This window comes from Lissotriton vulgaris, chromosome 5, assembly GCF_964263255.1.
Source record: "Lissotriton vulgaris chromosome 5, aLisVul1.2, whole genome shotgun sequence".
Classification (NCBI taxonomy): Eukaryota; Metazoa; Chordata; class Amphibia; order Caudata; family Salamandridae; genus Lissotriton; species Lissotriton vulgaris.
Window position 1 is genome coordinate 288,339,864 of NC_141693.1, and position 16,934 is coordinate 288,356,797.

At 42.9% G+C, this 16,934-nt stretch overlaps 1 protein-coding gene across 1 annotated transcript in view; it reads left to right on the top strand.

Annotated features, from left to right (window-relative positions):
• LOC147710726 (Golgi integral membrane protein 4-like) overlaps positions 1–16,934 on the top strand; it is a 100,282-nt gene that overhangs the window by 75,780 nt on the left and 7,568 nt on the right. Inside the window, exons 4-5 of the mRNA XM_086921457.1 lie at positions 6,523–6,576; positions 9,603–9,753. Coding sequence (XP_086777583.1) covers positions 6,523–6,576; positions 9,603–9,753 — 205 coding nt within the window. The remainder of the gene's footprint in view (positions 1–6,522; positions 6,577–9,602; positions 9,754–16,934) is intronic.

The window sequence follows — 16,934 nt, forward strand, 5'->3', positions numbered from 1 at the left end:
TCAGACATGGAGACACCACAAACCCAATAGTACAGCATATTCTTGAGAATCATCCTAGTGAAAGAGACATCACTTTCCATGCTATTGACTGCACTCATGATAATGCAAAGGGTGGTGACTGAACCTTACACCTAAGACAGTTGGAATCCAGATGGATTTGTAGACTTAGATGCGTTACACTGGGTCTCAATATCAATAATGAATTTCATTATTTCCTATAGGGAACTTATATATGAGTCTCATTATGAAAATAATCTGTACTCATATATCTGTTGTATTTTTTGGACAAGTCACTTGTGAACATGTATTTGGACAATCCAATATTTGTTTGAGTTTGATTTGTGGCCAATGTCAATTTTTATTGTATTGTAAGATCATGACAGATTTAAACTTTGTCCGAGTAGAGCCAAATATTGGTGTATGTTTTCACGTTATGATGTGCATTCCATTAATTTGATCACTGACATACATATCATATCATATTACTTCAGGCTTCACTTCTGCACCATTTCAGACATAATAATCTCTAGATTTGCTCTCACTTTTTTTGTTGTTGTTCTCATTGATTTATCATATAGTCTTGAAAAACATTCATCTATACCCTTAGAACAACGATGGCATCCATATATGTTCTAGATAAACCGCGTTGGTGGAACTAATAAATTAGGTCTATAAGAGCATTTATTGAGATATTCGCAATAATCTTTAGATTTGCTTTCACTTTTTTTGTTCTCATTGATTTATCATATAGTCTTGAAAAACATTCATCCAGACCTTAGAACAACGATGGCGACATATATGTTCTAAATAAACCGCTTTGGTGGAACTAATAAATTAGGTCTATAAGAGCATTTATTGAGATATTCGCTATGTGTGAGAATATCTATATCGATTTAAAAACAATTGATTTGATCTATAACATCAAATAGTGTGGTGATTGTTAAACTGTAGACAGACCGTAATCATACTGCTCAAAGATGGCGCCCATGAGTTATATTGAATCTGAGCTTTAATACCATCTAAGACTATATGCAGTAACAATCTTTTCATATCCAGATATATGTTTTATAGGCATCTTGATGCCCCGCGAACAAATAACCCGTGTTATGTCCCTCTTCTTAGAACATACTATCGAAACACCGTTACAAGATGGCGCCCGTTCACATCGATTCAACTATACCGTTCAAAAATGGCGCTTATGCGTTTAATCCGATCTGGGCTTCAATACCTTTTAAGATAATGTGAAGTAGTAATATTCTTATACCCGGACATATAATACATAGTCATATTTCATGCCCCGTGAAGTAACAACCTTTTGCCACGTTCGTTGTTCTATAACACATTATAACACCTTTACAAGATGGCGCCCAAAACCACTGATATACGATCGGTGTTTGTTTAACACAACATGATGTGATCTGACCATGAATATGCTCCAATTGATATTTGTGTATGGCGATATTAGTTAGTTTCCTTAGAATTTAGTAAAACCGTGCATCTTATAACTCTAGTGTAGATTCCATCGTGGGGTACTCACAGTCCATACACCACTCAAAAATGGCGCATACATAGATGACACTCAGCAATATCTATGCTCACAAAACCAGCTCTAATAATGATCCTAATAGTATTATTGACTAATTAGCAACTTAATTGATCAATTAGCATACGTTTTTAATGAGGACCGTAGATTCAGTTTGATACACGCCACTACGATGCAGGCACAAGTTTGCATTCCGGATCTAGGTGAGTGAATTGGGAACTTTATCTCGCCTCTGCGCTCTTCATGTTGGGAGTCCTTTTGACATGTAGCAATCCCTGTTCCACAACCGTGCGCATTCAAAGGGCATTTAAATTTGTAATATATTTTAACTTGCGCTAAAACTTTAATTTTTAATTCTCTTCTTTACTGTCCATCACTAAAATACGCCGATTAGGGGCGGCACCATGTGCTGTAACTGACTAGCCATACTACTCTCTTATTGGCCGGTGTATAGAAAGGGCGGGGCTATAGGTCAAAAAATAGCTTTAGCCTGTACGGGACAACACTCCATCTCAGCCCTTGTAATAGCTCCGTTCGTTTTACAGCAATTGTTGAGAATAGGTGACTAGATCCTGGTTGGCTGCCATTGGATCTTAGTCTGATGATCATAACAATAAATATTTAAATAGTGCTAATCCGCTGCACGTTTTGTAAAAATTTATGTTCCTGTGTTCTTTCCAACTAATGGTGTATTGCGCTATAATTTAGACATATGCACAAATGCACTTTTGGCTGCATAGCACCATAACTGAGAGAAAGAAATCGTTGATTACTCTGCTTTGCACCTTTTTTAAATAAACAATGGTCCACCTTATAATAGAATTTGTATATGAGTTAGATAATTTTTGTCCATACTTCTGCCCAGCCTATAACAAAGTGGGCATCATTTATATTATACATTTTGTGTATACTGTCCCCTTTAATAGATTTATGACCATAAAAAATTAGACGGATAAAACTTTAGAATAATCATAGTCTTAAAAGTTGTGTAGAATCAGCATATTTACTATGGCATGATAATCTAACATAGGATTGTCTAGCACTTATTTAATATGGGATATTGACACCAACATCCATCTACTTAGTTTGATCTTTTGTTTCTTTCCATAGGATACTTTGCCTTTCTATGAGAAGTCTTGTCAAATCAAATTTGACATTTTAAAATTGATGGAGAAACCACGTCGTTGCTTGATAACTTAAAGTAAGCAGTCCTAACTTTAAACAACCACAGAAAATACCGAAAATACGTCTAAATACATTAGTGTTGCAACTTTTGATATGTTGACACTTTTTCACAGCTCTTCATTTTTGGTTAATACTTCTGATGAACAAACACAGCTTAGAATTTGCCCGTTCATATATTATCAGGTATCCACATTTGCAGCTAATGCATAAACAGTGTTCAGTGTGTATATATGAAGTTGTTCCTCCCTTCTCCATATTGACTCTAGATATTCGATATGGTCTGGAGCTTTAAGAATAATTTACAAACTATGAAATCATAATGAAAATGAGTTCATGTGTGTATAAGAACAGGATAATATATGCGTTAGGACATACATACGTAAAATTAATTGTTTCTCCTTTTTTTAATAGTGTTCTTGTATTGTCGATGTTTGTAAAAAAAATCACTATTTATTTGTACAATTTTGTAAATGGTCTTTTTTATGTGTACTTTTGTAGCCCTGAAGAAGTCCCTGGACGGGACGAAATGCGTTGACGGTTCCAAAAGCTTTTAAAAGAATTGAATAAAGAATCAAATTTAATACAGCATCGACTCATCTTTGGAACAAGCTCTGCTTTCTGATTATTATATCATTGTCATATTTACGTACAAAAGTGTGCTGGGCTATTATGTATATATAGAGTTCACATATTAGGAGGATATCACAGTCCATATCGGAGTTCACATATTTGGAGGGTATCACAGTCCATATCTGTGTTCACATATTAGGAGGGTATCAGTCTGTATCAGAGTTCACATATTAGAAGGCTATCACAGTCCATATCTGAGTTCACATATTAGGAGGGTATCACAGTCAGTATGACAGTCCACAGCCCTGGAGGGTATCACAGTCAGAGTCTGCACCTCTGAGACTAAGGCTGAGTCCCAGTCAGTCTGAGAGCCCTGCAGACCAGGAGGACGTTACAGTCTGTTCCAGATACTAGGAGAGTGTGACCAACTGTATCAATCAATCAATCAATCATTTGTAAAGCGCACTACATACCCGCAAGGGTCTCAAAGCGCTGGGGGGCGCTACTGATCGAACAGCCAGGTCTTGAGTATCCTCCTGAAGGTTAGCAGGTCTTGCGTCTGTCGTAGGCTCAGTAGGAGCGTGTTCCATGTCTTGACGGTGAGGTGGGAGAAGGATCTCCAACCGGTGGTCGTTCTTCGGATGTGTGGGACGGTGGCGAGTGGGAGGTCAGCGGAGCGTAGCTGGCGGTTGGGGATGTACAAGGAGAGCCGTCTGTTGAGGTAGGGTGGGCCGGTCTTGTGGAGTGCCTTGTGTGCCTGGGTGAGGATTTGAAGGATATCCTCTTGTTGACGGGGAGCCAGTACAGGTTTCTCAGGTGGGGGTGATGTGGCCGTGGTGTGGTACATTGAGGATCAGTCGTGCCGAGGCACTTTGGATGCGTTGTAGTCGTTTGATGAGCTTGGTTGGGGCTCCCGCATAGAGGGCGTTTCCGTAGTCGAGTCTGCTGCTGACGAGGGCCTGGGTGACTGTCTTTCTTGTATTTGTTGGGATCCATCTGTAGATCTTGCGGAGCATGCAGAGGGTGTTGAAGCAGGAGGAGTAGATGGCGTTGACTTGCTTGGTCATTGAGAGCGTTGAGTCGAGGATGATTCCCAGGTTGCGTGCGTGGTCGGTGGGTGTCTGGGCTGCCCCCTGTGCCGTCGGCCACCAGGAGTCGTCCAAGGCTGAAGGGTTGGACCCAAAGATGAGGACCTCCGTCTTGTCTTGTCTGAGTTCAGCTTCAGACGGCTGGTCTTCATCCAGTCGGCGACGGCCTTCATTCCTTCGTGGAGGTTGGCCTTGGCGGTGATGGCGTCCTTGGTATCCGAGTCCTGCAGACTTGTAGGTATCACAATCCATTTTAAAAGCCCTTCTTCATAGTATCATACTCTGTGTTGGAGACCACAAGACTAGAAAGGGTATCTTAGTCGGCAACAGATCCCACAGTCTTCAAGCATGTCACAGTCCGTATCAGAGCCCCACAGTCTATGAGCCCCACAGACCAGGAGGGTATCACGGATACTGTCAAAGCCTCGCAGACTCGGAGAGGATCACAGTCAAAACCAGTGCCCTGAAACTAGTAAAGTGACAAACCTGGATGTACTCAGACTGGAAGAGTCTCTGAAATAGGGCTAAGCAGTCATAGACCTTGTGCCTAGGAGGGTCTTGAGGAGAAGGCCTTGGGGCAGGAAGGCTGTCACACCGGGTCCTGAATCCTAGAGAGGTGTGGGAGACAAAGGGGCAGATGTATCATCAAAAAATCGCTATTTGAGAATCGCAAATAGGTATCTTGATACATCTGCCCCTAAGCGCCTTAGTATAGACTGCGCTCATGATCTAAGCCTATTGACCTGATACAGCATCAGTCCAAATCAAAGCGCCTCTAAGAAGTAAGGTCGAACATTTAACCCCCCATCATATTTTCTGGGTATTAATCCGATTCTTTCACGTTATGAGTGTCTCCAGACCTTTTCCTCTGAAATTGAGAGGGTTTCAGAGTGGGATCCCCAACCAGACAGGAGTGGCACAGACCTTTAACATAGAAGTGGCTCAGAGCAAGGTCTCTCAGTTAGACTGGGGATGCAATGGGGTTTTGGGGCGATACATTCAGAGTTACAGATTGGGAGGATGTCAATAACAGCCCCTCAGCATCAAATGGTCTTGGATACAGTCCCCCTAAAAGCAGGATTCTGGTGTTCCGCTAACAAGAAGGGCCTTGGGTCTCGATTGCAGGTGACTGAGTACACTTTATACGGTACTGCACCCTATAATTACTGGGTTTGCTAAGCTCCGTTCCAGGACTTGGCCACCCCCACCCCCAGCCAGAATAGAAGGGTGTTGGGTTCTAAGACTTTAGGGGCCAGATGTAGGAGCCCAAATACCGGTCGGTAACGGCCGATTTCGGCCGTTACCGACTGTTATCTAGGAATTGGCATGTAGGGGCCCTATTTTACCGATTAGGTAAATTTACCAAATCGGTAAATTTAACGATTTGGTAAAATACCGAATCGGTATTTTTTACCGATTCGGTAACTTCCTGATGTAGGTGGGACTCTTCTGAGTCCCAAAGGCCTTACAGATTCGGTATTTTACCACCCAATCCAATTGGGTAGTAAAATACCGAATCCAGGTGTGGATGCACATGTGTGCATGCACACCTATGCCATGTGACAGACAGACATGCCTTAGGGCATGTCTGTGTGCCACAAGGCACACATGCCTGTATTTGGGGTGCTAGACGGTGTCAAAGTGACACCCCCTGCACCCTTACTGGAATCGGTATTTACCGAATCGGTAACCGATTCGGAAATGCCCATTGATTCCTATGGGCTTCAATGCCCATAGGAAGCAATGGGCATTACCGAATCGGTATTTACCGATTCGGTAAATACCGATTTTTACGGAATCGGTCATTCAATTACCGATTTTACCTACATCTCCCCCCTTCTATTTTACCGATTCATAAATACCGAATCGGTAAAATTCAGTATTTATGAATCGGTAAAATAGAATTACCTAAATCTGGCCCTTGATTTTGCTTTTGTAGAAAGTGACCTGCAATGATGGTTTGACCCAGTGGCGAGGTTCACCTCTAAGCTTTATCCACCTTGTCATCCCATTACTTATTAAAATATGCTTGAACGTTCACAAATACTTATGCAAAGCTTCGCTACATTTCTGAGCAAGGCTCATCTGTTCGGTTTTGTTTTGCTCTACATACGACACCTCTGCTTTGTGTTGCAGCAAGATGCCATGAACCGCTACGGCGCCCTCACCTCTCGGCACATGATCCTGAAGGTATGCAACATAAGACAAGTGCTCAGGTGAAGCCTAGGTGATGCTTATACTAAAGCATGTGAATTTGACACTCGGAGGCAGAACTCCTAATTGAGGCAGCAGAACAGAGGGGAGGGTGGATGGGACGTCCATTGATTGGTGGCTTATATCTTGATATCACTCACATTTGAATGACCCTGTGTATGTGTTCGACCATGGATGGGCTAGTGCAAGGGGGGCACATGTTTTTACCCAAGGCCACGAATAACCAAATTAGGTAAGAGGGCTTTAGCTCAAGACGAACGTCAGACATTGACCGCTATTTTCACAATGCAAAACGTAAAACTCACAGACGTATGATCTACTATGCATATATATGAATTACACATTCATGTTTGATCGGGATATTTTATCTGTCAGAGTAAGACAAATATATATATTGTTTTTAGTTACCCATGTCTGAGAGTTCTAGACAATATCTGTAACCTCATGTGATGTATCCTAACAAGAGACGTGGCAGAAATGGTACCCGTTAGTGGGCATAATAAAATGAAAAAAGTGAAACATTTGTCATTAATTAGATTCAAGAACCACTCAATAGTTGGTTTTATCACAATACATTGTAGCTCTATTCTAACTAGAGTTTGTTCTAATTCTTAGTCACGTGCCAGTAATGTTGCACAAGGTTTTAAAACCAAAAACATTCTATTCAACACATACACAATCACACCTGCAGGAGCCTTGGACATTGCAGGTGGACTGGTTTGACATTACAGACAATCATCCCAGGCTTTTAACATCTCATGAAATTGGCTTGATCGATCCCTTGAGATGCCCTCTGGTCTTCCTATTCCTTGACTTGAGATGTTTCACTCACATGAGCTAAAAAGATGGCGGCTATGGACAGATGCTGGCCTTTGCATCAGTCCAGAAGCATCTGTAGCATCGCATTCAGTCCTCGGAGCTCTCGCCTTTAGATTACAAAACATGGCCTTATAAAGCGCTTGAAGACCACTCCTTCTGACGACACCTACCTGCACCTGATTGCCTTTAATGTTACCACAACTGGATTTCAATAAGGCTGATCTTATTACGCCAATTGTATGCATCTACAAATATGTATTTTCATCTCAAACCGATGGAGACCTGTTAAATGTGACCTCTGGTCTCAGACCAGTTCACACTAGAAGGACTGACCTATCATTCATCACCTTCCTTTATGGTACCTCACTCCTGAATGACAAACAATTGGACCACATCCAGAATCATACACAGTTCTTTGTACTGGAGAATATATTTGCACATGTCTTTTGGAAAGATAAATTCCAAACCTTTGGTTGATTTCCCAGACTTTCACTACGTGGGTGACGGCCAACACACTAACATTCCTAAATTACTTTGTGTTCCAACACCTTAAACAAATATTCTCACAATGGCGTGTTACTTTGGTTGTTTAATGCACTTATGTAAGTAATGCACAATCACTTGTATTACATGTTGAAACTATGCATGAAGTGAAATGTTAATTTGCCATAGCTCCATCCTGCTATTATGAATATTATAAAGAGTTCAAATCAGCAAGTCAGTAGAGCAACACTCTGTATCCGGGCACTTTTTCAGGTCCCAAACCTCGAGTACGAGTGCCATCACTGGGGATCTTGGTAGATACTAGGGGTAAGAAAATATTGGAGGATGGACGTTTTTGGTGCATAACATGGGGGTCGGGAGGTCTGTGTTTGTGGCCGATTAGCGCATGTTTCCCCAGTCCACAGACATTTGGCCCCTTCCGGCAGCTAAATCTCCTCGTAAAAATACAAAACTCGGAATTTCATTTCTTGGCCTATCGGAATTTACGAGCCATTAGTGGTGAGGGCTTTAATCCGGTAGGTAAGGCTTCTGAAGCAACCCTGCCTCATCTACAGTAACAAGTCTGAGCTCCTGCCTGAGGTGGCGAGAGAGTGTTAGGACGCAGCATACAGAGTGACAAAATAACTAACACTTGAAGATAAATCCAAGCCTGTCCAGCAAAAAGTGTTAGGAATTCAATTGATTATTTTACGGTTGGCTAAAAGAACCTAATAATATCAGTTAAAGCATTGTATGCCAATCTGCAAACGTAGGGTTACTAGGAAACACTTGAATATGATGACCGTCTAAATAGAAGAAAGTAAGTCTATGGAGAGATCATTCCTTGACTCTCTTGACTACATGCATGATAAGGGCCTCGGTTGACCAGGCGCTGTAGCAGCCCGGCGACTATGATTGAAGTTCCCCGCTGCACAGATGGAGAATGTTATCCTGATTTGCTTTTGCTAACTCGGTTGGGGCACCTACAACAAAACTGTCTATTTCAGCCACACTGCCTTGTCACGGCAGCTTGGCTAACATTTAGTTTCGTTTTCCATAAATCAAGGTTCAATGGGATGGTTTGTTATCAGAATAAAAATATGAATGTCTCTGAGTCACATGGAGTTAACTCCAAGCGCCTGCATATCATTGTTGCTTTTTCCTGTGTATGATCCCCATACCATTAATAATGGCCATGGACAGGTACCACAGCATCAAGAAGCCGGGCTACATAGGGCCACCCTTCCAAGGTCGATAAGCCAGTGATCCTGTGGACCACCGGCTCATGGTTGTTGACCCTGCAGCGACCTTGGGTGCTGCTGTTGGGACCAAGAAGTTGTTAAGGGTATAAATGATGTAGAGACAGAATGAGGTAGGTGCAAAGATCCTTCACCCATTGTTGAGAGATGTCCTGTTGACTGCCATTGAGTGGTTGTTCTCCATATGGCCTAGGAATTTGTCCATTACAGCCAGAGCTGGGAGTGTGTTCACCCCACTTGCATGCAGTTTTGCTTACCATTCCTCCCACAAACCTTTAGGAACAAAGACAAATGTCACATAAGCTAAAAACTACATCTACATAAGTTACACACATGAGTAAATTAGAGACTCCCATATCACAGACTTTTACCCTTAGTGAATTATGGGTAATTAGGCAGTAGCACACCCGCGCCTTAACCTCCACTTTCTCTCATGTTCAGAACCAGCATGAAGAAGTGAAGAAGCAGCTCCTGGACTTGCAGGTGCTGTGTAACTCTCTAAAGCTGGAAAACCGCCGAATGTTGGAGAGCTACAACCAGATAAATGCCCAGCTGCAGCGGGATCAAGAGAACACAATGGAGATGCTGCTGGGTGAGTACAGGGAGGGTGCCATCTGGGTCAGACTTGGACTTGGGCTAAGGAGCCATGTGCTCCCCTGATCCAAAAACATATACTCACACTCACACCCTCATAATTGTGAGGCATCCGTGAATATGTAATAAATGGATCCAAATATTGACACTCTGATAGTGAAAGAGGGAAGCTAGTTTATTAAATGGAATCTCAGATGGAACTCCATATCATATGAGTTTGTTTTTTTTTAACTTGCATTTCCCTTTGTAGGTTCACTGTACTTGTTTGTAAGTGGTAATTTGGTACTAGACCATTTTAAATCTCTGTTGACACTCTATGTGGGATTTTTATGCATATTGCACCCACCCTAGAGCCTTCCACTCACCCAGGTGTATGTATATTTATTGTATTTATATGACACGAACCTTTATAAATAAATAAATAAATACATAAATCGATTGAAGGCAGTGGAGTTCTCTATCTGGACAAAGAGAAACATCTGGTCTAAGAGTGATTGGAGAGGTAGCTGTGTTCTGAGAGAGAGAATGTGGATTGATGCTAGTCATAATAGGGTAATTTAGCGCTACCTGCACAAGGCGTGACGTGAGTTACAAGGACAAGCAGTTACACTGGGACAAGTGCACTCGGCATGGCAATTGTACAACCTAAGGGCTAGATGTATCAAGTCATTTGCGATTCGCAAATGCCGGAATTCGCAGAATTCCGGCGTTTACGAATCGCAAACGGTCTTTTTGCATGTTTTGGCATGTAACAAAAATTCGCATTCCTTATTTTGCTTAAGCATTTAAGGAATCACAATTTTGTGATTCCTTAAATGCTATGTATGTAGCATTTTGGAATTGCGAATTTAGGTTAAGAAATCGCAAATTACCACCAACTTGTAGTTGGTGGTAATTTGCAAATTCTTTTAAAAATGCATAATTTGGCATTTGTGAAGGTGGCATGTGACGCACATACATGCCCATAGGGCATGTATGTGCGCCATATGCACAAACATGTAAATTTCAGAGGTGCAGCAGGGTGTCCTTGAGACACCCCTGCACCCTTGAAATTATTCTCAACTTGCGATTAGCAAATTGCGAATCGCAAATTGAGAATTATTTCACAATCATTCCTATGGGCCTTCTGGCCCATAGGAGTGAATGGGAAATTATTCCTTAATTGAGAATTCGCAAATTGCGAATTCGCAAATAAGGAAGATTAAGAAATCGCTAAAAAATAGCGATTTTCTACATACATCCCATTTTGCGATTTCTAAATAGCGATTCCTTAAAAATCACTTTTCAGAAATCGCAAAAGGGTATGTTGATACATCTACCCCTAAGTTCCATATGCAGCCCATAGTTTCAATTAAAATGGTTTGCCTAAATCCACTACTGGTCATTTTCCTAAAAGAAACCTTTGGTAAAGTGAGGAAAGGGACTTCAAATCCTAGAAGAAACTTTTGGTAATGTAAGGGATCAAACTTCCAAATAGAGACCATTAGAGGTATTTGCCCCTGAATATCTGAAGGATGGCCACATGAAAGTGTTTCTTCCTTTACTGGTAACAAAAGCATCTCCTGAAGTGAGAACAAACATACATTTTGAAACACACAATTGAGGCTGAGAAGAAAGCTCGCATCATACAATCTTCCATGGTAATCACAAACATACTCTAATGATACGTAGCTTTTGAGTGGACATGAAATATTGTCTACCAACCTTTCACTGATACGTAGAAAGATTGGAACTAAAGTTTATTTGGAGCCCAGTATTAATTCAGTATACTATATCCGGGAACTCGTGAAATCTGTGAGTTCATCTTGGTGGTAATCACCAACCTAGGTGTGGAGAGGGCACCGAGGATGAAGCATGGCACGATTTTTAGTAGGTGAGGTGTCCTCTCCAATATCTGTATATGGTTGTGATTAGGTAGGAGACAATATTTCATGTCCCCTAAATACCTACACACCACTAGTATATTTTTTTAACAATATACATCAGTGCTCCTTCACTTCCAATTAGGAATACTACGCGCATTCACAAAAAGAAAGGCAAAAGAAGTTTTTCTGCATTTCCACTTGCCTGACTTCCACCAGCAGGTAGTATGTGCTGAGGTCTAGGACAGTGCTTAATTTGTAAAGATTTTCTTTGTAGCCCACCATGGGGCAACCGATTACCTCAGCCGCCTAGTTGTACTGTTACTACGCTACATTTCCTTTCTCTTTAGTTTTTGCAGGTTCCTTTCATCTCATCTTTCCTCCTTTGTTGGCGTTATTCCATCTACCCCCTCAGGCGTCTTTCTCCCTGACCAGTAAAAAATGAGTGCTGGTTCCCACCTATAGCAACCTCTAATTTGGTGCTGGGCTCTGGACACTGTACACTTTCCTCCCTCTTAACCCATATGAAGGGAAAATCACAATGTTCTCACCCTGGATAAGGTCTGTGCTTCTAACCGGTATCACAAGAGCAGATGAGACCAATTTAAATAGAGGGTGGATGTTAGAAATATTGTTTTCCTTTCGGTTCATAAACAGCGCAACATTGGTGAAGGGGTTAATGACCCTTCATGGAGCACTTTTCATGCTCCCAATAAACTACTGGAGAGGGGTAGGCAGGAAAGAATCTGATATTTCAAAGTCCCTTTCCTTAATTTATCTCTTTATTGTATAGAAATAGTATCTCTTTTCATTATAAATAGCATTTTATGTATGACCCCCTTCTCCCGTTATTCTATTGCCTCATATCCCTATTGGTGTTCAGTTCATGTATGTATTATGTAAAGCGTGACTTGAGTGTGCTTCCAGATTAATCTCTAGCTCTGTGCTGGTTAAGTCATGCAGAAATGAGCAGTGTCATTTGGTGAAGGAAGATGTATTGAGCCCCAGTTTCCGTGTATGTCTTCCTATCTTCATATCTTAATGACTGGGCGTGCATGTCACTTTGCCCCAGTGCCTATGTCTCTTTATCCAGATGTTGATGCTTTTGCGACAGGGCTGCATTAGTCTCCGTGTCCATGTGTGTGTCTGTGTCTCCGTTTTAGTGTGGATCTTTCAGACCCAGTTCCTCTTGATGTCATTGTATGGATGTCTTATTGACATTCTCAGTGGTCTTGTGGTGGAGCATGTAAGGATGTATGACGTTACAACGCATGCTTTTACCACGCATGCCTTTACAACGCGGTTTTTACAACGCCTGCCTTTACAACGCATAGTGCTTTGGGGCGCTGGATAGTGAATAGTTTAATTTACTATTCCAACTCCAGTCCCCGTGGATAGTAGGGAAGGTGTTCGATAGTAAATTAAACCTATTCCCTATCCTAGAGCGCCCCCCAGCGCAATGCGTTGTAATGGTTTGCGTTGTAAATGTTGCGTCATAATGGTAGTGGGTTGTAAAAGTTTCGTTGTAAAGGTTGTTTACCAGCATGTGAACATGTGTTGGGGTATGTGAGTGTTTGGTGGTATTGGTAAGGGTATATTTATCGGTATATTTTCTGAATGCAGTTGCCTTGTGAATGCCAGTGAGTAGTTGCACTTGTAGAACTTTTGGCATGTGGAAAAGGAGAAATTGAACTGTTTGTCGGCGTTGTTGTAGTGTGGGTCTGCCTGGTTGCTATGTCTGAAGATGTAGTTTTCATGTTAGTGTGAGATTGTATAGTGGTTGCGCAAGTGGTTGTCTCTTTGGTGCTTTTGTTGGTCTTGGGTGGTGTGTTTCCAGCAGAAACTGTGTGTAGGTGCTGGTGTAAGTTGGAGGTAGGCAATTTTTCTTTGCTTGGTCTAGATATTTTTGTTTGAATAGCAATTTTGTCAGTAGTTTCCTTATGGTGAGGCAGTCTGACATTTTCTTGATGTTACGGGAAGAAAGTACCAGATGGTTGTTGCTAAGACTGATGTACCTTCTGTTATTGATTTCCTGAAGTTAGATAATTTGAGAAGTGTGACTTCTGTGCATCTTACTATTCAAACTTGCAGGCATTCAGTTAGTTTGTGTGTATAGGAAACCGTGGCCATTATTGTATTGCATGTAAAGCTTTAAATGTGATTCTTTTTTCATATGGTGGCTAATGGTTGGTGCATAGTTTCTGAGCGACATATTTTCTTTATCTAACATGTAGGAGTAGGGCTGCTGGTGTAGTTTGCTTCTGTTGAAGTGTGAAAATGTGGTATGCAAGTAGTGCCATTTTCATAGTCTGTTCATGAATGTAGTGGTGTCTTTTGAGGTGGAGGAAAGGAAGCTTATAGAGTTGGCGTCAGCTATGCAGATGAGTTCTGAAAGCGTGTGGACAACTTGGATTTTTCCTGTATTTGGGAGCGAGGACAGGGCTTTGTCTGTAAGCAGCCTCATGAAAGGTACGGCTGAATTTTAGAGCTTTGTATACAGTGGCGGCTCTTCCGCAAAGGCAGAGGAGCCTCGCCCCACTGCTTTTTAGCAGTGAAAAAAAGAGAAAATAAAATGATAACTCTCATTATATCGTTTTATTTTGTCCTGCTTCTGGCAGCTTTACGGGGCTGCTCTCCTCACAGAGCAGGGCAGGGGAGGAGTGGTAGCGCCCTCCTAAGTGCGCAGGATTGTTAGGCCGGCCCTCTTGGGCAGGCCACACAGTCATGCACACTTCGCATATTCTCTAAGCAGGCTGCATTACAGCCTGCTTGGAGAACATGCTCAGGCTCCCAGTCAGCGTCTGAGCACTGTGATTGGCTGACTGTGAGCCTGATTGTGCTTCCTGTTCAGGCCGGGCGAGGGGCTACGGAAGAGAGATGTGGAGAGGAAGCGATGAAAAAGTAGATTTGTTTTCTTTTTTCTTTTTTAACACCCCCCCTAAAACCTCACTCCCCCTCCTGCCCCCTACTTCCGATTTATGCCCGCCTCCGCTTTTTAGGTTTCGCCTGGCGTCCACTGCGCAGCAGTGTTCGCGCAGGCGAAATCTTTTGAGTTTCAGTACGGAGCTTTCACCCGCCTCTCTGTTCCATTGGCTAGCTCCATAAATGGAGGCTAGCCATTGGAACAGAGATGCGTCAGTCATTGTCCGAGCAGATTCGTGGGCGTTCCGTTGATTTTTTCGCTCTCCGCCCCTTTAACAATGTCATTGCGGCGGTTGGCGGTTGTTTATTTTTTTTTTCTTCAGAGGTTTTTTTTGGTCATTCCTCCAGGCCGACCGCCGCCGGAAGAAGTCCAGGTGAGTGCTCCCCTCCCCTCCTGCTGTCCGTGTGCCCATTCCCTCCCCCCCTCCCGCTGTCCGTGTGCCCGTTCCCGCCCCCTCTCCCGCTGTCCGTGTCTCCGGCCCCACTTGTAAATGCTTGTTGATGAATGTGAGGAATCATTAAGCGGGGGCTTTATTTGGGCGATGCCACTGGCCGGGAAAGCGTAGGCCTGCTCCTTTCTTTCGCGACGAGTTCTGGAATAGGATTAGCTCACGGATGGGTTGGCAGGGTAAAGAATCTCTTATGCACAAAGCTCACCAAAGAGCGTGGGGGAAGCTCATTGTGCGGCCATTATGTGCGCGCATCAAGGCAGGGGATTAGAGTGGGAGTGCCTACTCCTCCACTTGGTACAGGCTTAGCTCCTCACAGAGGTCACCATAAAAGCGCCACTAAATTGTTGCTGATCCATGCGGCACCATTTCAATGTTCATAGATACCGTTTTTTAAAAATGTTATGATTTTAAATGATGATATTTCATTTATTTCTGCTCCAGACTGTGGCCTGCCACACAATTATTATGCCAACAATGTGTCACCAAAAATAAACATGAGGAAAAGTTAACCATGAGATTGTGACTTGACAGCCAGAAATGCGATACCACACATGAAACTTTATTTCTTCATGGGTCTGGAGGGAAATAGTGTTGATAATATTTACGGCGACAGTTAAACGTGCATTTTGTAGGAGAAATTAAAAACAATACGACCCTCCCCCTGTGAAAAATGCAACATTTACTAGTTACGGTTGTGATTTTCTCCTCAATAAATCATATTGACTTCACTGATGCGGTTTTGATTTTTACAGCATCAATAACAGATTAATAAAAACATGGGCTAAACAAGTGTGTGCAAAAGGCTGTAGGAGTGCGCACCCCTGTTTGTACACGGCTATACCTGTCGTCTTGACTTTGGGTAAAGGGCTGTGGAAACGGATGTGCAATGGTGCTTACAATCGACTGCAGGAATGTGCAAGTTGTGTGCCTAAAGATCTGAATCAGTGTGCATGTCTGCGTGAAAGGGCGGCAGGAGTGACGAGCTTTGTGTGTGAAGGGCGGCAGCTGCATGCAGCAACTGAGTGAGTTACTTATTAAATAAGAGCACTGCTCGTTTGTTTAAATGCAGGTCTTAAACCATCCATGGCAGGGAGCTGGGGGAAGGTCACTGTTGTAAAGGGGCGGGGCAAGGGGGTGTAACTGCTTTTCAGTAACGCTATTCCCTATATTACATGTAGTGAGCGGCTACAATGTCCCTGCCTCTCGAAGAAATTGGAAGCTGCGTGCCTCTCACTCCGGCAGTGCTGCTTGCTGTGGTCAGCACACTCTCAAATAATAGGTGAAAGCGGGCCTGCAGGGACCCCGCGCCCTGCCCTTTACCTCACACGGACCAGCCTCAGTTCTCGCCAATGATTTGCTGAACTGCACAGTCTGCCATTGTGTTTTTAGAAAGTCACTCCAAACTCTTTCTGTCCCCTTAATATCCATTTCTTGCCTCTGACCACCCTAACCTTTGATGTCTAAGTCCCAGTGACTCTCAGCGAGTGTGGATTTACAGCCCAGCCCCTCACCCTCTCCTCGCTCCCCTGCAAAGAAGAAGCGTGCAACAAAAAGAGAATTGATAAAGTAGTAAGCTGGCTCTGTGCCCATTCTGGGAGCCGCTCGGGGCTCAAGCGCTCAGCCGAGGGGCTTCCTTGCTCTGGCTGCAGACCAACTTTGATGTTTTTGAAGGGCAGTGGTGGGATGAAACGACGAAACCATTAAACTCCACGTTTTGCGCAAATAATCTGGCCTCTATGCCCCCGTTTGTGCTGCGCTTTCTCCAAGTGTCAACGGAACATGTGCCGGATTCCTGGCTTGGGTGTTGCACATGAATTGTTTTCGTGTATTTTTTAGCTCTGGCCTTTCTTGTGCAAGAGACAATGCATGCTGTTTTCAAGGTTGTAGTTACAGAGGCGCCAGTCATAGGACCGCCAACATGGAATGTATGCATGCGTAGTGGA